Genomic DNA, 21156 nt, shown 5'->3' with positions numbered 1-21156 from the left:
AAAGATATAATTACATTTCTCAGAAATATAATGTAGAAGAGCCTATAATTAATCTAGCGTTGATCGCTAGGTTATTTCAATTTAGGTTAAATTAACCTAACCCAACCTTTCTGATATGAAAAATGACTTTTATTGTGGACATTTAAAAAACAACATATATATGGGAACCGAATGTACAGACGGTGCCAAAATTAAAAATCCCCCAAATATTTCCTGTCATCAAGAGTAGGAACCACATTACTCCACAAGATTAAGTACCCGGAAGAACGAAGGCTTTGCATTCCTTTGAAAAAAATATCTGTACACCGTGTTCCATTGTTTCTCTCAATCTCTTTTAGAAATCAGTGCATAAGGGAGATAGGAAAATTACAGCAGTCTAACCTGTCCGGCAGCCATCACCATGCGCTCAATAGCGACCAGGAATGGCTCCTGGATGACAGACCAGTTGAGATGGCTGCTGTTAATGGACTGGATGAGTTCTGCTGTCAATGTGACGAGTGGTCCGTTAAGGCTCTGTATCAACTCTACAAGGGATGAAAACCATACAAATGAATAATGAGTCATTACTGAAGTGATGTACTGTTCATGGTAAAAACAAATAAGCATTTAAAATAGGCAAAAGCTTACATCATGCTCCACAACTGGGAATAATGTATTGATTGTCTGTGTTGTTTTTGGTTAATCAAAGTCAGTAAGTTGAAATACACATATACTATTATACTGTATATCAGATTATAATAGTTGTACCATGGAGAAGTATCAAGGGAATCCTAGTAGGCTCTCTGCTGTTTAAGAAACTCACCATTCTGAGCTTGAATGGTCTGAACCTGTGTTTGTAAAATGGTCTCGATGATCAAGACACAAGGCACGTCGGGATCCCACAGGGACGTCTCTTGGAGCATCAACAGCAGCGTGTTCAGCATCATCTCCAGCCTGTGAGAAAACGCAGCGACGTTGGCTTCCAGGGCAAACTCAACCAACAGCCCTCCATTTAATACCCGACGATACAGTCCAAAGCGCCCCTCCTTCATTATACCATACTCCCATTCAAAGAGAGATACCGATGATGTCATGGTGAATCGCAAGCCGTTTTAGCTTTAAATGGGCCTAGTGTCATTCAATAGAAATATATTCTTATGGGTGAGAATTCAATGGCTGAAACGGATTGCCGTAACAGTGGAGACGTGTCCCGCCAACACCGTTGTCACTCTGTCACGGTCATAATCACATGTGCATTTCCCAGTGAAGATTATACTGTTTTATTAAATAAAGGACATGATCAGATCACCTTGAACAAAATATGGCGTGACTTTAACTTTCACAAAATTTCCCACCTCTGTCAGGGCAATCAAGCTTACTTGTACCAGGTGCCTGGGTTTGCAGTACCAGTCACGATTTGTTCCAGAACAGGGGCCAGGTCAACAAAGCTCATGATGGGGGGAACCCTGATGGGAAACCCTAGGTGTTCCGTGAACGCAGGCCACACTTTGTTCAGGACCATTTGAATCTGGGGAGAAGTACTATTTTAGTTTGATGAAAGGCAGGAGGATTGCAGTGTTTCAAAATAGGCCGCAGGCATTCTGGTGAGGCGTCCTAGAAGTACAATTTGACAGTCTATGTTGTCATCTTATTGTAGCACTATTTGCAAGTAGTAGTAATTATATCAGATTGTAACCTACACAGCATTTTGTTCTTAGATAATAAAAATGGAATATTCCAAATTGTAATTGTTTTTACCTGACTGATAACTATTGTCAATTCTCCCATTGATGATGAGTTCCCAAAACTGTCCCAGAGAGTAATGTTTTCTGAAAACATAGCATAAAATAAAAGTTATTTCAAGAATTGTTAACATTGGCAGTTGGACTTTCAATTTTATGCAGTTGGACAGTGACATGCACACTTGCCTTTATCGTTCCCCATTAATGAGTAAGTTATGTCAATGATAGTGGTCAAGTAGGCTTCAGCTGTGCTGTTTTTTGAAAGGAATCCTCGGATGGTCTTCAACTCGTTCAAAATGCTTCAGAAAAACATATGGACGTGCATCATGAACATGTTTTAACTCCTTTGCCTGCTTAGAGCTCAAAATCATTAACATTTTCTATCTATATTATTCGTGCAAGAGTCTCATCCAAGATACAAACTGTATAGTCTATTCAGCCTTCCTCAGTATATGTTACCCCTTTAACAAAAGCGAAAAAATGCAACTTACATCTGATTCCACTTTTCTTGTCCATCAATCATAGAGATGGTCTCAAAGTAGGTGGTGATGATCTGGATTCCATGAATCACGTAATAGGCAACCCCATTGGGCAGGATTTGCTCGACGATCATCTCCGCCCCTCTCAGGATTTGCAAGGAGATGTTGCGTGCCGTGGCGAAGCTCATGTCAGGGTTGATGATCAGTTGGAGGGAGTTCACTGTGATTGCCAAGAAGGCCGTGCTGTTTTCGGGAAGGAATCCTTGGATGGTCTTCAACTCGTTCAAAATGCTTGAGAGAAACACATGGACGTGCATCATGAACATGTTTTAACCTTTATAAGTGCAAGAGACAGAACCAAATAAGCAATTCCATTACTTTTATTTTCACCCATATAAAGTGGCAATCCCAAAAATTCCCGCTTCGTTCTCTTTGGGGACACTTTGTGCGATAAGCGGTCATTTTCCCCACAGATGCAAACAGTGTAGCCAGTTCGTAACCTTCATAATACTGCAATTTCAAGGTCCTTCCTCTGTGAGCCATATGCTCAATCAACAATGGGTTGATCTATACGGCAATAGATGATGAATTTACACACTTATTTGCATGAGAATCTTAAAAAAAAGGGCAACTTACATCTGATTCCACTTGTCTTGTCCATCAATCATAGAGATGGTCTCAAAATAGGTGGTGATGATCTGGATTCCAGGAATCACATAATAAACAACCTCAATCGGCAGGATTTGCTCGACGAGCATCTCCGCCCTTCCCAGGATTTGCAAGGAGAGGTATCGTCCTGCGGCGAAGCTCATGTCAGGGTTGACGATCAGTTGGAGGGAGTCCACTGTGACGGCCAAGATGTTTTGCTGCAGGGGACCTGGGATCTCCGGGTCCAGGATTTGGATCACCTGTCCGACCACTGCCACGATGGCTTCGGAGAACGTGTCGCTCTGGAGACCGCCCGGTTGCTCCGCCGCAGACAGAGCCTTGTTGATGACCTGGGTGAAGTTGCTGACGACTGTGAAGTAGGCCAACTGCCTCCTTGTCGAGGTAATATGCGACGGACTGCAGCAATTGGTGGATGTCGTTCCCTGGGGTGGTTAGGTTCAGGCTAGAGTTTCCCCAGTTTAACATGCTGTTGAAGACTGTGGTGATGTTGGGTGTTCTCATCCAGTTGCCTATGAGATCCAGATACAGCCCCGTTTGATATGATAAGGCATTCAGGGTTGTGGCGTTGAACTTAGGTTGATATCCAAGACTCTGGTCGAGGTCATTTTGAAGCTGGATATTATTCAAGATGGTTTTAATCTGCTCCCTTACCAGCTTAATGATTACCAGCCCGATTCTGTTCACCCCTGCCCCATCTATAGGGTATTCAAGGTTGTCCACCAGATTTGTCACCTCATTACTGACAAACTGAGAGAAGTTAGTTGACGCCAGTTGCATAGCAACCGATAGTTCCACTGAGCGGTATATAGGATAGAGAAGGCTTGACACTTCACTGCTACTTGTGATATTCTCCAGCTTTCTAATGTACCACTGGATGATCTCCAGTTGGGCCTGATACTGGGCATCAATCATGGTGTTGTTGGAGAAGGGAGGCATGCTGTACGGATATATGGAGGCGAGTTCCAACAGGTTTTGTAGAACTCTGATCTCTTGCATGAGCTCAGGTGAGCTCAGATTCAGCTGATGCAGGCCCACCATGATATTAGCCAGGGTATGGTTCAAAATCAGTACAGTCGACACTTGTGGATCGTTGTAGTAGATTGCGCCTTCGGCATTGACAATAGACTTGTTGAGGAGTTCCGGAATTAGGGCAAAAATCAGGGACTCGTCGCGGAGCGCGGGTATATATGAGAGGAAGCCAGTGACTCTGCTGATCAAGCCCGTGGCACAGCTCGGGCTCGGCGGCTGTGCGAAACACTGCTGGACGTCAACGAGGCCCACGATGTTTACCAGCAGGCTGTTGGTGTTGGCAGCACCCAGCAGAGCAGCGACCTCTTCCAGCTCTAACAGGGTGAGGTGGGACTCTCTTAGGGCGTCCTGGGCCTGGGCTATGGTTAGCTGTGGTGTGTCCATGAGCAATGTGATGAAATGGAGCGTCTGGTTGATCAATCGAAAGTGCTGCGCATCTCTCTGCGGCAGGACAAGTGAAAAGACGGCGGCGGCCATGCGTAGAGATGACGGAGTCTGCAGGAAAGGATTGGTCGGCTCTATCTGGATGGTGACGTTCCCTTCGGTCCCTTGTAACATCGTCGCGACTTGCTGCAAGAATTTGATGATTTCAGAGAGGCTCGCCACACAGTCCTGTCCTGTTGATGTACAGAATGACAACTGACCAGCCAGCATCTGGACCTCCTGGACAAGGTCAGTTGCAAGGAGCTGGACCTCGACTGGGAGGAACGCAAGAAGTTTCTGCAAAATCAGCTGCTGGGTGGCGTTGGGTCCGGCCTGAGCTAGACTTTGGAGGCCCTCTGGGGACAGCAGTTTGAGGAGGTCAACTGTGACCCGCTGGAGGTCGGTGACTTGACCTGGACTAAGTTGCCCACTTGATAGCCAGACTTGATCGATTCGACGCAGTTTGAGTGCTGAAATCAAGAACTGCTGGAGCTGTTGAACATAGGCCACGATGATGTTTGTAGGATCGCCACCAGGCGCATCCGTCAGTGTATTCAATAGCTCTATGGCAGAGAGCACAGCCTCTGTGAAGCCCGCTGATGTCTGGTTGGTGTAAGGTTGAATGGCCAGCTGGAGGCTGGCCAGATCTTCTGGGCGCAGGTACCCAGAATATGTGAGCAGCGTGTGTCCCATGCTGAGAGACAGTGGAAGGGTGAGATTTCCCTCCATGGACAGCAAGTTCATGATCAACCGCTCCAGATCTGGCAGAGTGGGGTCGCTTTCATTGAAGATGAAGAGTTTTTGGTTTTGCCTTCCAAGCTTCAGGGTAACTTCCAGAACAGTGGAGGCGTTAATGGATGCACCGCTCCCAAACAGGGGCATCAGTGGCGTCAGACCAGTGGATCGGAGAAGATTGTAGATGTTGGGGAGCATTATATCAGGGTTGGAAATGTCACTGTCCTTGAGGTTGGTTAGATTTAGTGCAAAGCCACGCAGTTGTTCTACCAGGTTGATCATGTAGTGAGACAGTGCATCACCCCCAGGTATTTGTTTTGGGATGTGTAATGCAATCAGGCCTCTCAAGATGTTACCATAGACGTGTTCCAGTAGACTCAATGTTCCCTTGAGGCATCTACAGAGTGCACAGATGGAAAACGGTGGCAATTATAAAAAAAGAAGGTGTCAAAAAAATAACATTTCAGCATGGTAGACGTCTATATTATTTTTCAATATTATCAACAAACAATATAATTGTATACACACAACAACTGTTTAGATAATATGAATCAGCATTAAGTGCAACATCTCTTTGAGCGTAACCATATTCATCCAATAGGTTTTAAAGACAGACTGACAGACAGCCCACCCCATACATAGCATAACCAGGGATCCAACAGTCCTACTATGCTACAACATTTCTGGGGTGGGACAGCACAGAACATGGGCCATAAACCTGCGGAGGTGGAGTATCTCCTTTTTCCCTGTTATGTCACAGAGATAATCTAAAAAATGCATTCCCGCGAGTGGATGAGTTTTCAGAAGAGGATTTGAGTGTGTTGTGTGTAACAATGGTCAACACTGTGTTAATTTGAAGCCTTTACAGACACATTTCTACAGTTAGCTACTGCTGGCTGAGTTTCTCTTCACAAATGACACACTTCCAGATCCCCACTTCCAGCCACCCAAGTGGTCAAAACAAATAGGAATGCTAAAGAAGGTGAAAGGCCCCATTCAACCCAGATTTGATCAGATCGGATTTAGATATTCATCTAAAGTCTGATATGCGAGACTACCCATACCTCTGCAAAATGTTTTTACCTGATCAAAATCTCTGGCTGTGTTGGAAGTGACAGCATAGTCTGTGTGGCTACTTGAACAAACTGTGGCCAGTCCACATTAGCATTGCAGTACACATCCATGGTTTGCAAATCAAAGGAACCTTCAGGCGGGGGGACAGAAAAGTAATACTTAAACAAACAACAATACAAACACTTAAACAAACGGTCTCATCAGATCTCGGGTCCTATCTTGTACATTAAAACATAATTTGTGTTTACAGTGTGGGGAGAGGGTTCTGACCCTTTTTTTATTTGATCTGTGATATGGTTCTATAACTTTGTTTGCATGTGACAGTGTCTGGCATTGTTCTATGTGTGTTATTTGTGCGTCTGTGTTTCCAGGGAGAGTGGTTGGGGGTTATGTATCTTGTTCAATAAAACAACAAAGCGCAAACCAAACTGAATCACACAAAAACCAACAACGCACCAATCACATGTTGCTCATTCCACACATTGGTTTGAGCAGAGTCAAAGTAGAAGGGAGAAACAAACGAAAGTGCACAGGGGACGCAGGACTCACAGTGAGCCGGCTCTGTTGTGTTGCCAGGCTTGTAGTTCAGGATCCACGAGGTCATGTACACATAGCGGCCCACATGGGGCCACAGCGGGCTCCTTTCGATGCCTTCGCCCAAACTTGCCACAGCCGACATGACCCTGAGGAACCCAAGGGAAACAACATTGCAGAGTGGATGCATGGAAACAGGGACCCTTCAGAATGAGCTGGTTGCTGTCCGTCTGTGCTATATATTATAAATATTTTATTCTTGTGTGATTTACGTATGAAAAATTAGCAGCTTTAAAGGTCCCATGACATGCTATTTTATGTATTCTTTAATATAGGTATTAGTGGGCAACTAACACAGTATTCAAAGACGTTCCTGAAATTCAGCCGTGGTGCAGAACTACAGCCACTCCGAGCCAGTCGCACATTGAGCTTCCCCCAAATGCGCTGTTTCGGTGGGCGTGTCAAGGAGGAGGGTGGGGGTGTGGCCCTGAGCAGCTTGCAGCCACGGACGGTACCAAGCGCTCTGTTTACAGTGGATGTATCGCAATGGCGAGGCGCACACAGCCTTTAGCCGTGTTCTGTAAATATTCTAGAACACACGGGAGTCCTGGAGCTCTATATCTAAATATTATCATATAGCCTACACAGATATCTATATCATATAGCCTAATATATATTATCACGGCCAAAAGCTGTGTGAGCCGATATTATGAATCTCAAACGACCGCGTTGGGTTCTCCGACGTTCCTGGTTCTTCAACGTCCACATCAATGTGAATACACACACTGTAACGCAAGTGTTGTACACTTCCTTGTTATTTGGATAACCGTTCTGCTGTTGGTGTGATGGCGCATAACACGTCGGACTCTCGTCTCTGGTATTTCTACAACGAGACTCGTATTGGGGGTTATCTCAGCCAAGGTTGAGAATGAATTGGGGGGAAGGAACTTTGGCTTTGACTCCCTCAAGAACATGAACCACGACATGGAGGAGAAAGGGATTGTTGGCGGCGAATGTCTCCCGCTTGAGCCCCGCTGAGGGACCACCGCCGGAGGCGGAGGTGCCTAAGCGCTGCCCGGCAAAGATCCCTTTCTCCTCCTTGTCGTGGTTCATGTTCTTGACTTGAGGGAGTCAAAGCCAAAGTTCTTTCCCCCCAATTCATTCTCAACCTTGGCTGAGATAACCCCCAATACGAGTCTCGTTGTAGAAATACCAGAGACGAGAGTCCGACGTGTTATGCGCCATCACACCAACAGCAGAACGGTTATCCAAATAACAAGGAAGTGTACAACACTTGCGTTACAGTCCTGGAGCTCTATATCTAAATAATATCATATAATACATAGATATCTATATCATATAACATATTGTGTGCGCCTCCAGACGATATTATGAATCACAAACGACTTTGTCGGGTTCTGCGACGTCTCTGGTTCTTCCACTTTCACATCAACCTGAAGTCGACTGAACCGCGCGCTGCCCGCTGCCGGCTGCCCGCTGCCGGGCGATGGTGCCTCGCGGCAACCGGCGGCATGTCGCAGTTCATCTACTTCAGCGAGTCAAACCAAAGTTCCTTTCCCCCAATTCCTTCTCAACCATGGCTCAGATAACCCCCACGACAGTCTCGTTGTGGAAATACAAGACACGTCAAAGAACCGACAAGAAACACTTGCGTTACAGTGTGTGTATTCACACACACACATGTGCCGCTCGCACGGTCGAGTCTCATTGGCGGGCCAACGTCTCTGGGCGGGCCAGGCAGAGTAAGGGGAGGAGCTGAGATTCCTCATGACGTCATGAGCACAGACATTCCAAATCAGCGCGCTTGAGCCTCCGTTTTTTCAAAGGCGAGCAGAACAGCTAGTGCTCGTTTTACACCAAACGCAAGTTTTAGCCACTGGGGGACCATAGGCAGGCTAGGGGAACTCATATTTATGTTAGAAAACCTCCCAAAGTGAGATTTTCATGTCATGGGACCTTTAAAGTTTTGATTTGGTTAAGTAAAGAGTTATTTTTTGACCGATATGAATTCAAACATCATGCAACTGTAATGTTGTTGAATGGATATTCATGAGACCTTTGAAGGAGAGTTTCCGTCATATCGTCACTGTTGTTCCCAGACATCCAGGAATCAGAGAGGTAGTTCCAAAACGTTGTGTCTATGAACATTGGAAAGTTTTTCGTGTTGTTACACAGCTTGTGCCACTCAGAGAGGATCATGGGAAGGGTGATGTTGTCGCCTTGGTGACTAAAGATGTTACTGTAGCCTTCTTCTACCTGGGGACAACAGAAGCAAACATACATATGATAAGTCTCACTGATGAAGTGTCCTACAAATGGTAAATCAGCACACAGAAACATTAAAACCTAGTCACACAAAATTGCAGACCAATACGAATGAGAGAAACCAATATGTTGTGTAACTTGGATTTGATATATACACTGTAATAAAAATGGTATTGGTAGTACCTATAAAATAGAGTTGTACTGCTTTTATTTATGAAATGAATCGCAGCAATGCTTGCCATTGGACACAAATGTTAGAGCCTTACAATTAAATAAAGATAAATACTAGTGTGTTTCATGGTTATTACCATCTGGAACAGAGGCCACCATTCCATTGCCAGGCTTTGTTCCAGGTTGGTCACGTTCTGGCAAATGAGGGCTTTCCACGCTTCAGGGTCCATGCACTCGGAGTGCAACAGCCAATCATAGGGACGCAGCAGGCGTTCACATGTTAAGGGCCCGCTTGGTGTCAAGACCTAGTCAAATGAATGCAAAACATATTCATATTTTTTGTTGTCTCAGTCCCGACACTGCAGGAGGACTATTAGGTCAAAACAAATCTGTAAAGGATCACAGAACACAGAGCAGGGGGAAATGTTTTACACTGGACGATTTGTATATTGAAGTCCAAACTTAGCTGAGAGTTAAAAAGGATTGATCAGTCAATCATAGCAAAATCCATCTTATTTATGGTAATTTAATGGTTATGTTGGTTGATTATATAAAATAATATAACTTAAGTTGCCCCAAGATGGTATTTTTGTTGCAAACGCATAAGGTCGGCAAACAAATAAGTAAAAAAATAAATAATAATAGACGATAAGTGTACATACAAAACATTTAACACCCCCTACAATAACATGTTTGTGACATATAAGTAGTACTAACTGTACATTAAAAAGTATTTCTGCTCTATTTGAAAGGTTTAATCTCCTCCTCGACTGAGCGCTCCACTTTTTTTGTGGAGAACCAGTGCCTTGAATATTTACTACAGCGTTTCTACAGCTCGATGCGCTTTCGCAATGAGTCCGTCTTTAAAGAGAATTCCTGAAACACTTCACAGGATTGTTTTTGCCCGTGTGGATGGGGCCTTAACAGGGACTGTTTTGGGTAACACTTACTTCCAACACCATCTCAGCTGTGCTGTTCAGGGCCTGGTCAATCCAAGCACCCGCCTCTGGCCGCTCAGTCATCAGCATCATGTAAGTGTTTTGGAATTGATGAACATCTTTACTAACGCTCGTAATCATCTCTAGAAAAACCAGAAGGAAGGTGTCAGGCAGCTATAATGCAACACCATACACAGAACAAAAATGTACTCAATAAAATATATGGACTTAAAAAACCTAGTGGGATAAAAATATAGCTAGGAGGACATGGGACATAAAAAACATATAAATCGACAATTTGTTAATGGCTTTTGGTGTTCAGATATTTAATGACGTAGCCAATCAAAATGTTTGCAGTTGGAGAATGTAGTTGTACCATGTAGAATTCAACACCAGCAGTGGCTAGTTACTTCAAGTTTGTTTAACTTCCTTTCGTCTTCTGGTAGGAAGGTGAACTGCAATTGTGAGGGAGAAGAAGTTTTTTGCTTGATGAGCTGTGAGTCATGTAACCGGCTACTTACTCTCTATGGTGTTGATGGCCAGATTGGCAGTGTGCATTGAAAACAATCCGGTCCTCAGGATGCGCTGAATGACAAAGTCGACATCTGGGAAGACCTTGAGAACCTCCAGTACCACACGACCCACGTTCACAAATCTACAAACACATGTGAAGAAGGTGTTTGTTTGGTGCATGTTTTCAAATGTTTGTTCACCGGCAATGGCATACTTTATGAGCATCAACTTGCCATTTCTGTTTTTAATCAAATAAAGTAAAAACCAGGATTAGCTTAATAATAATATAATACAATTCAATACAAGTCAAATCCCAATAATATAGGGATAATTAATTATCTAATACAATCATAAATAATAAGTACAATGAGTTAGCAGCATTACAATATGCATATGTGATGTTTATTGATGTGCAGATGTAATTATTATATGTGTTTATATGTGTGTATATAGCTTGTTTTCATCATACAGATCCTCTTCCGGGTTCTGTGGCCCATCTGCATCCACACTGCGACGGCTCCTCCTTGTGTCTTGGGGACTTTTCATGGCCCCTCCCATCACACTATGCAGCAAGCCCTTCACAAAGGCCAGGTCACCAGCGGCCACAGACTTACTCCACATCAGTAGGGCCTGCAGTAGGGCACATCAGAGGGAATAGTAGAGAGGAGAGGAGAATCGCATGTATTAGTTATAAATCACATTTGTGTTAATAAGGATCAATTAATAATGGTGATAATGGGAATAAAAATAATATCATTCTAAACAATTGTAAGGAAGTTAAACAATCATAATAATAGTCATATTTATAAAGCTGAAACTAAATCTATATTAATATTCATCTTCCTGTCTTGAGATTTCATCCCAGGAGGTAATAAATACAAAAAATAATAAAATGGTAGGTTAACAACTAAGCAGCATTCGGATATGGCTAGTCTACGTGGTATCCAAACAAGGCTAGCAGGTCGCTTACAAGCTCCGGCAAGTAATTGTCCAGAGATCAGTGTTGAAGTAGAGAGATGAGTCTAATGACAATTACCTTCCCCGAGGGGGAATAAAATTCCTAGCTCCAGTACTGACATGGTTGATATACAACAGATCGTACAGTGCCTTGAAGTAGCACGTATTGACCTACATGAGCTGCTACTGGGAAATACAGAACACGGGTGTAGACAAACATAAAGACATTCAGACAGACAGACAGATAGACAGAGAAAGAGACAGAGAGAGACAGAAAGAAAGAAACAGAGAGAGAGACAGTGAGAGAGACAGAGAGAAACATAGAGAGAAAAGAATAACAGGACATCAACACCTCGTAGGAACACACATTTGTCTGGAAGCCTTTTCTTCCAATTATTGTAACATTTGGAGCTATACCTGCGTGGCCACTTTTTCTGGACTAATCCAGCCCAGGAAGGTGTCCACCAACCCAGTCATGCACGCAGCGGTCAGTCCAGCATTGCTACCGCTGTTATTACAAATGTAGGATCGCACCGTGTCTGGGTCAAGCAACAGGCAAATGGCCTAGTGGGAAAAAGAGAGACAGGGCCTGATCATCTGGCAGTAGGAAGCATCAAGAAATGTATCGGTTCTCTTTTGTTGAAACAACAGTTTTAACATGAATGTAAGACAAGACACTGGTTCATGTAAAACCATTTTGTCAGGATGTTTTTGGATATTTCAGACGGTCAGTGTTTTTCCCATAACAATGACTGCTGATGTGGGACCATACCTTATCAAGGGGTATTTCTATCTGCCGCAGAACAAGTTTGGTGAGTTCGCTGATCGTGTCATTCTGCAACATGACAACATCTCCAAGTGAGATGTAGACGTCTATGAAGATAATAAAAGCAACGTCATTGTTTGTGTTTTGTAACAGACGGTACACAATAGACAGAGTCGAAACCAGTCACGTTATGAAAACAAAAGGGTGAAACCGCGTCGGTTCCAAATGCATCTTGATGAACTTCCATTTAGGTCTTTCAAGTTCATGTTTTAAACCTGCACTATGTAAATTGTATTACTGCAGCAATTGACTCCATTAGCTAGAACTAAATTACCTAGAGGCTGCTGATGGGAAATGAGTGCAGGTAAGTATGCATAGGCTGTGCTACGATGTTGCATTGACCCCACAACTTAGAAGAGGCAAAGGTTAAAACAACAAGGTGTATGATGTTGATTCAAATAGTCACCTCGGCCTGGCCACTTCTGAACGTAGCGGCTGAGGTTTATTCCTCCAGTCAAAAGGATGTGCAACGCCGAGAGTGTGTCACCTGCTTCTGGGAAAGACTCTTGGAACACATGCAACGCCCTGTGTGGAGTCCCCCAAAAGACAGGAAATTATAAGAATAAAGTATTAATTCAACACAATACATTACAATAACCATCGTAAAAAAAACACTGTGTGTGAGAATGTGTGCTGGACGGTCTGTTAGGTGAAAGCGACATGGTTACCCTTGCAGGTTGGTGAACAGATTTTCCCCCTCAACCAGTGCCTGGTCCACAGAGTGGCTTGAGAGGAGCTGTGGGAAGGCCAAAAGGCTGTCCCACAATGCACTGTGGTTTTGGAGCTGGTCAAACATCACCACCACCTGTGCTGCAATCGGCACGACAACGTTGGCCTCACTCTTCATCAGGTCCTTCAGCAGCTACAAGGCAGAAGCACAGATTAAAAAAAGGAGACCAACGTGGCATATTATGTGGCATTGATGTTATTTGGACTGGCGTATACACAGAAAATATCTGAATCTGTCGCTTATTTCCGTATGGCCTGGGGATAATAGTCCTACTGTTCCTACAATATCGATTAGAAGGGTGAAAAGACTATCGCTACACACACACACACACACACACAGACACAGACATACACGTACACAAACACACACACACAAACCTGGTTGATGGTGAGCAGGGAGACTTCCAGGACGGTGTTGTTGGTCCCGCAGAAGGTGACCAGGGCGTAGTAGAGAGGGTGGCCAGAGGAGGAGTTGACCATGGAGAGACCTACGGTGCACATGGCCGTCCTTAGCTCCCTCATGGACTCCACCATGGCATCCGAGGTGTTCTGAACATAGGGAGGTCATCCATATGATCATGAGAATAGGTATCATCGTCATCCTGTGTGTTGTGACTCTTCGTCGTAGTTATTCATCGTGCAGTAATTTCCCTTCTTTTGTTCCTGTTTTCGTGTGTGCATTGCTTTTGAGTTGAATGGATTAGCACATTTGGTTTGTGTGTTTGAAATGTGGTGGCAGCGGTCCCTGGTGAATGGCATGCAAAGAGGCCATTTCTCTTCCTCTTCTCTTATATTGTTTTTCTTGTTTGGATATGGAATATGGCAACTACGAAAAGGCTACCAAAGTCTGTTCTCATTAGTTAGGAAATCCCACAACATTGTATATATACGATCAAGGAAAATAGGGTGTCTTTTAGTTTAAAGCAATATACCTTGTTGTAAAGATCAAGGTTAAATTCTCAAGTCCCCTCTCTTTCAGACTCTCCCTCTCTCTGATGTCATAGATAAGGCAATCAAGGCACGCAAACATAGATGGATGACAATACAAAGTCATGCTGAACGAACAGGGTGGTAATCTTAAAAACAAAGCTGTCGCGATCTGGGCAGAGACCATGGTGACGCAGTTGCCGGGCTTTGGCAGACGTCGTCCATTGCAATTGATCGAAGAAAGCTTTTTAATAAAAGCTATTATTTTGTATCCCTCTTTGTCTACATTTTTTCTTTTCTTTTCTTTAGCACTGTTTTAACTTGTTACCCGTGCGAGTGTCTAAGTTCGGTTAGGCTTCGGCTGGGTTCCGTTTAGGCTTCGGCTACTCACTTGGTAAGCAGTCACACAAGAAACCAAGAAATGGCAAAACGTCTGCTTGAAATATGGGAACTGGTCAGGACATCACTAACACTCACCTGAACATACAGAGGGCTGTTGAAGTGTCCCATGTGAGAGTTGTTGCTCCACGTTGGGTGTTCAGGCGTAACCACTCCTCCATACGGTGCACCTTTGAGAAAATAAGCCCTTTCATTGAGACACTAGTTATGAAACAGTGACCCAAAGGGGACTTAACTAGGACCATGGGCGACCTATATGAAGGATGTGGGTTTTGAGGCATAAAAAACCTTTGTTTAAGGAGATACGTGTGCTTGTCTGCTTTTGCAAATGTATTGTGTATATGGATGTGTATGTGTACTCGTACTTGTGTGAATGTGTATGGGTTAGTGTGTGTTACTGTGTGTGTGTGTGTGTGTGTGTGTGTGTGTGTGTGTGTGTGTGTGTGTGTGTGTGTGTGTGTGTGTGTGTGTGTGTGTGTGTGAGTGAGAGTGTGTGTGTGTGTGTGTGTGTGTGTGTGTGTGTGTGTGTGTGTGTGTGTGTGTGTGTGTGTGTGTGTGTGTGTATTCGTGCGTGTGTGTGTGTGTGTGTGTGGATTTGCAGTGCTCAGGGTTGGGTGGGAAAACAGAGGGGGAAGGTAAATATACCTAGCATGGTGTTCCAGAGCCCCAGCATTTCTGCAGAGTTGCCAGTGGAGTTATTCAGTGCTGACTGGATGAGCCTCCCCGATTTTAACATGCGTCCAAGCGAAGGGGCACTTCCTGTGGAGAGGGTGCTGTCGAAGAGAGGGTACACGGATTGTGTGTGATGATAATAAGTCATCACATTGTCTTGGACATGCAGTTTAGTAACAATGTTATTTTTGATCGATGTTCTATAGGTTTATGCCTAGCTTCCTTTTGTTTAACTGTTTCTAAGTACTTTATTTAAGATAATTATTTATTATTTATTACTTTTATTATTATAATAGTCATTTATAAATTCATTCGATTAAGTTAAAAATGGCTGTGAAGGAAGGAAAAAATCACCATTCTAACAACGTATTCTAAAAGGATAAGCATAATGCAGGTATTCATTTGTATGAGGAGCAGTATCTGTACAAACAAGTTTTTCTAACACTGTCACCCTGGAATTTCATTCCAGTTCTATCACATGCTATAAAGTTGAAGAATTTGGTAGACATAATGCCTAGTAGTGGCCATAAAAAATAAAATACTATTGTTGAGATTCGATGCTTGTAAATTACCTTTTGTCTTTTGGTGTTATTGGGATCTTTTGCTTTACAAATCACAAACAAAATGTTTCCTAGATATCCATTTCCATTTGCATGTTTGATCAACGATATAACATCTTATGATCAGGAAAGCACCTGCCTCCATTTTGGCTACCGCAAACATGAAATGTCCCTGGAGTTATTTTCCATGAAAAAACAGACTAATCACCCCCTAGTGTGATGCTTCAATCCCAATGCGTGGGAACAAAAGCGCCCCCTTACGCACCCTTTCCTGTAAATCCCTTGACATGCAGGTTACGCTTTCATAATTTTTTCCAGGTCCCTTGAGTTTGCCCTTGTCTTGGTTACCGTTGGACGTTTACTACATTCTACATTATTAACTAACTCATCTGAAACTTCTTTCCTTTTATCAACAGCACTACCGGGCAAGTAGTGCGAGAAGGGCAGGACTCGGATTCAGGGAAAGTGATAATTTTGCTCTCAACCACGTCACACTATGGCCCCGTGAGACGGCAGCCTGTCGTATGCACCTGTGTGTAGTGTGTATGTTTATTGTGCAGTGTCTACCATTCAGTGGTGGTCAGTGCTCTGTCTTTTGCTGTGGCCTTTTGGGGAGAAGGCGCCCACACAGTGGACAAAAACAGACTTGACAAGCTGAACAGGAAGGCCGGCTCAGTGGTCTGAGCAACAAACGGTCCAGCAGGTGGCAGAGGCCAGAACGCTGAACAAACTGGGTTCAATAATGACCAACCCCACTCACCAACTCCACGCCCTAAAGGTGATCAAAAGTAGCAACTTCAGTCAGAGACTGATTGCACCAATGTGCAAAACTGAGAGATAAAGGAATATCGTATACCAGCTGCTATAAGATTTTTCAATGCACAAAAATGACTTTGCACTTTTTAGAATTTATTTGATGTATTTTAAGAATGTACTAAGTGTGGAATGGATCTTAGGAAATGTGTGGAATTATGTCTGTCTTGAAGCTGCTGTGGCAATGTCATTTTCTGTAAAGGATTATTAAAGGATCTATCTATCTATCTACCGATGATAAATCCATACCATCGATATTGTTAGGGCAAAGCACGATTCAACACGGTTTGATTCCGTGAACGGGTGGCATTGTTCATATGAAATTTAGATACCTTCCAGTCTTGGTTGTGTCTAGAAGGCGTGACTTGTTGTGACAAGTGCTGTCAGTGTTGCACATGAGGGTCTGAAGGAAGGGAAAGAACCCCGCACTGGGCAGGTTCCGAGGTCCAACATAACCTGTCGGAGAGGATTCACAGGGATTCAAATGCTTTCTGTAGTACCAAACACCATGTGGGCAGTCAGCTAGCTGTAGGTTAGGTTAGGTTACTTTATTTGCACTGGTAGGTATATTAGTTAACAGTTATAAAGATGAAGTTTAGGAAAGCATCACATGAACAGACATAAAACAAAAATAATACAATACAATAGAAGTGCTAAAACAGGGATGGTCAATAAAAAGATAATGCAACTGGAAGAAATGAGATACGAATTTGATGCCACGCATTGATACTGTTTGCCAGATTGATGGCTGCATGAACAAAGCTTTTTCTGAATGGCTTTGTTCTGCACCTTGGGACTCTGAACCTTCTACCAGAAATGCATCACTGGAACCGTCTGTTATAGTGCAGCAGACCACACAGCTTTTGGGGTTAACGTTAACTTCAGAGCCGTGGCGACAAAGGCAAATCAAAAGCAAAACATGTCAACAAACTACCACCAAAGGACTTCCTCTGTGACGTAAACCCATTGCTTGTCAACATGTAAGACACATTGAAGAGTCAAATAAAAAGCAGAAAGCAATGAAGTGGCTGATCTATTATGTGTTGTTTAGAAATTGATGTTCCTTGATGTTCCTCAGAAAATCATTCAGGAAAATGTTTCTGTCTCAGTAAAGGTTTAACAAATAGCTCATCATGCCACTTGTGAATGCAAAGAACTTTAAATAAGCCGCACCTATTTTGAAACACATCAATCACACAATAGAGCAAACTAATACACCGCAAACAATGACAAATGACATTTCAAGACGAAGAACCCTCATTAACAACTAGAAAGTGAGTGAAGTTATGATTATTAATTATGTGCTACACGACTGATAATTCTTATGAAATATTCAACCTTTTTCTAATCACTCGTCCACAAATAAATGGATATTTCTAAAATTTTCCATGTCACTGAAAATGTAGCTTTTGAAAAACTCTGGTTTTCGCTCTATTCAAATGGACCATTTAAACAGAGGTTACGCCGAGCGATGAAATCATGACATCAATTTTCACATGACATTTGTTGTTTCACATATTGAGCACGAGGCAGAAACCTACAAATGATGGTGGACTATCTGTGTGTTTATGGGTGGCTAAAACTGGTTTAATAACATGTTTCCAACTCAACCTAGTCCATCAATATGCATGCTCCAAATTTTCTTCCGTGGGATTTTACATAAAGATTTTTAACCACCTATTTGCATGCCTAGCGTGCATATGTCAAGAGTCTTTTTGAAAACATTCACATTTTTCATGGATGTGGTGAATGGTCTTTATGTGAAAGGACTTAACCTTAACCTACAACATTCATCAACAAGTCAACATATTTTTGTCAAATGTGTGCCTTGTTAACCATTGGAACTGTGAGCTGGTAACACATTTAAGCTTATTATACAAGAGCTCATTTTGCTTCTCACAACACCACTCAAGTAGTAATTTACGAACAATGACTCTGAGCCTGTGAAGCGACACCTTTCTAGTTATCTGTGTGTGTGTGTGTGTGTGTGTGTGTGTGTGTGTGTGTGTGTGTGTGTGTGTGTGTGTGTGTGTGTGTGTGTGTGTGTGTGTGTGTGTGTGTGCGCGTGTGTGTGTGTGTGTGTGTGTGTGTGTGTGTGTGTGTGTGTGTGTGTGTGTGTGTGTGTGTGTGTGTGTGCTTGAGCGTGTGCATTTGTGTCTTTTAGGGCTTATGTAAGCAGATATAGATCGGTGGCACTTTTGTCTAATTTAGGTGTGGTTCACTCACCCACACAGTCCGACAATTACACAAGAAGGGGTGGGAGGGTGGGTATTGGGTATTGTTAAGAACAACTGGATAAACCTCAGTCATTGAAATTGATCTCTCACACACAAAAACACCAAGAAGAGGAAGAAAAACAAAACACGCATAACAGGAACACTTCAGATTGTGAGATAACGTAAATTAAGATTGGTACAAATAGCAAAAACCTTAGAAACCTTAGAATAAAACTACAGTACAAGAAGAACCGTATTCATCTGATTGTAATACGTATTGAGCATGGTCCTTTGCCCATTACAGATCAAAGGTAGCACACTATAAGGTGTTTCAACGCCCTTCAAACTCCTTGGTCATACGGAATTTGGGAACAAGAGAGATGCTTAAGTAAAGGTACATAGTACAGGTTTAAGACATTGTCAGTTTACATCACAATTTTGATAGTTAAAGCTATAGAGGGTTAATAAAGTGTTATCCAACTGTGTAATTTAGCCAGGAAAGGACTTACATGGTTCTCTCTGCACAGGGGGGAACTGCCTCCGGGTGACAGCCAAGATGATGAAGATGACGATGGGCCAAATGATTACTGTAAGTGACCATCCCTGGAAGACACAGAAAAATCCCCTCAGGCCTTGCCAGGGAACAACTGTTTCCCCCCATGGGTTTCCGTGTGATAACCAAGCATTGTATTTCTATGGCTCAGTTACAGCCACCAGGACATTAACAATAGCTTGAAAATGTAATACTGATATGGGATTAGAACATAGTGGTAAAAACCAGTGGGCTAGACCAGGGGCATTTCTAGGTTTCTGAAATATCCGGGGTTTAGCCCATAGGGAAAGGGAAACGTCATTTTTTTTGTATGCTTTATTGCGCATTCAATTTTTTTCATAATGCTTTACATAAATAAACAAAATACACAGTTTATTATAGCTTTAAATAGCATCCTGACTGCTGTGCTGCTTATCCCCAGACATCTAAAGTTCCATTCAAGTTATTTTAGAGAAAAAATGAATACAAATGAGACAGACCTTACATTTATATATATATATAAATGTAAGGTCTATATATATATATATATATATATATATATATATATATATATATATATATATATATATATATATATATATATATATATATATATAGATAGATATATATTATAAGATTCAGGGCTAATTAAATAATATCCGGGGCTTTAGCCCCGAATAAAACAGCCTAGTGACGCCACTGGGCTAGACGGCCAACATTGTATGGAATAAAATGATTGTATTTTATGGCGGCGAATTTTAGAAATTGTAAATCATTGTATAAACAATAGATTATTTCATAATCCACTAATAATAATATTTTTTCTCATCCTAGATTTTTCCCCGTAGTATTTCATGAGGTCATTGTGTCTGTTTGTGACACTCAACATTATAACGTAGCCCAAATGGGACAATTGAACGTTTATTTTGTATACATTATTCCTCTAAAAGTGCAAAAGTTACAGGTTGTAGCCTACAAATGTGTATCATATTGCAACACAAGTTTTGACATGGCTGTCAATACCCTACGCTATCGAACAACCGCATCGTGGATATATTGTTGTTCAAACCCAAACAAAGATAGTGCGTTTAATCCCCGCTCACCGGCTGACGAACAACAGCTAGTCCATTCTTCCAGAGGAGGAGACGCAACTGACGGAAGAACGCCATCGCAGTTAACTTTGGACAAGAGGAAAATAAACAAACAAATACCCATGTTTTAGTAGGCCTACAATATATACCTTGAACCGCATGAAATGACTACAAAAATGAACATGGTTTATGACAATAGTTAATTTGATATGGCGTACAGGCTATAGCCTACTCATAATGACACATTAGACTATATATTAATTATATATAGGCCTATATTTTTAAAAACGTGGTTTTAATGCTTCTTTGTTTTAACACTAGTCTCAGAGAATAACCAGTTCCAACGTACCTCAGGATTTATTTCCTCTTCGCAAAAGAAAAGTAGTTATTATCACAAAATATCACAGCATAGTAGGCGCGCCATAGGGTTATCTAGCAGGTGACACTCTCCATCCGTCGGCAAAGAATTATAGAAAACTCAAACTGGTTGTTATTTTGCACTCTGCACAGGTCCGTAGAGAAGAGGTCTGAGCTTTGTCAGGACGGCCCCACATCTGTTTGTGACTGCTGAACTAATCGGTGATCATTCAGAAGGAGTGGATGTTACGTGCAGTGCACCGCCCATATGGATGTTGTCAGGCGTGGAGATACAAAGGGAAAGTCACTTAAGTCGGACCGCCGCCCGTCCGCCGGGACCAGTCTGGTGAAATAACAACCTCGTGGAGTCGTGTTTCACCTGCATGGCCCTGTTTCAAGAAGCTTGGTCTCTTCCAAGCTTGGCGCGACGCTGAAGTTGGCATCCGATTCGCAGCATCCGATTCAGCAGCTGGTCCACTTTAAATCGGTCCTGATTGAAAACCAC

General features: G+C 42.7%; 1 protein-coding gene across 1 annotated transcript in view; it reads right to left on the bottom strand.

Annotated features, from left to right (window-relative positions):
- abca12 (ATP-binding cassette, sub-family A (ABC1), member 12) overlaps positions 1-20897 on the bottom strand; it is a 73343-nt gene extending 52446 nt beyond the window's left edge. Inside the window, 26 exon segments of the mRNA XM_030344002.1 lie at positions 382-524; positions 803-933; positions 1359-1507; positions 1738-1808; positions 1908-2020; positions 2213-2491; positions 2837-3015; positions 3017-5453; positions 6140-6260; positions 6680-6813; positions 8742-8941; positions 9259-9426; positions 10072-10202; positions 10581-10714; positions 11042-11202; positions 11947-12093; positions 12302-12402; positions 12762-12880; positions 13024-13217; positions 13463-13633; positions 14489-14580; positions 15056-15183; positions 16788-16911; positions 19181-19274; positions 20307-20381; positions 20644-20897. Of these exon segments, the coding sequence (XP_030199862.1) occupies positions 382-524; positions 803-933; positions 1359-1507; positions 1738-1808; positions 1908-2020; positions 2213-2491; positions 2837-3015; positions 3017-5453; positions 6140-6260; positions 6680-6813; positions 8742-8941; positions 9259-9426; positions 10072-10202; positions 10581-10714; positions 11042-11202; positions 11947-12093; positions 12302-12402; positions 12762-12880; positions 13024-13217; positions 13463-13633; positions 14489-14580; positions 15056-15183; positions 16788-16911; positions 19181-19274; positions 20307-20372 (5787 nt within the window). The 5' untranslated portion in view covers positions 20373-20381; positions 20644-20897.
- Between the last annotated feature and the right edge of the window lie 259 nt (positions 20898-21156).

This window comes from Gadus morhua, chromosome 20 (assembly GCF_902167405.1).
Source record: "Gadus morhua chromosome 20, gadMor3.0, whole genome shotgun sequence".
NCBI classification, from domain to species: Eukaryota; Metazoa; Chordata; class Actinopteri; order Gadiformes; family Gadidae; genus Gadus; species Gadus morhua.
This window is presented reverse-complemented; position numbering and strand designations above follow the sequence as displayed.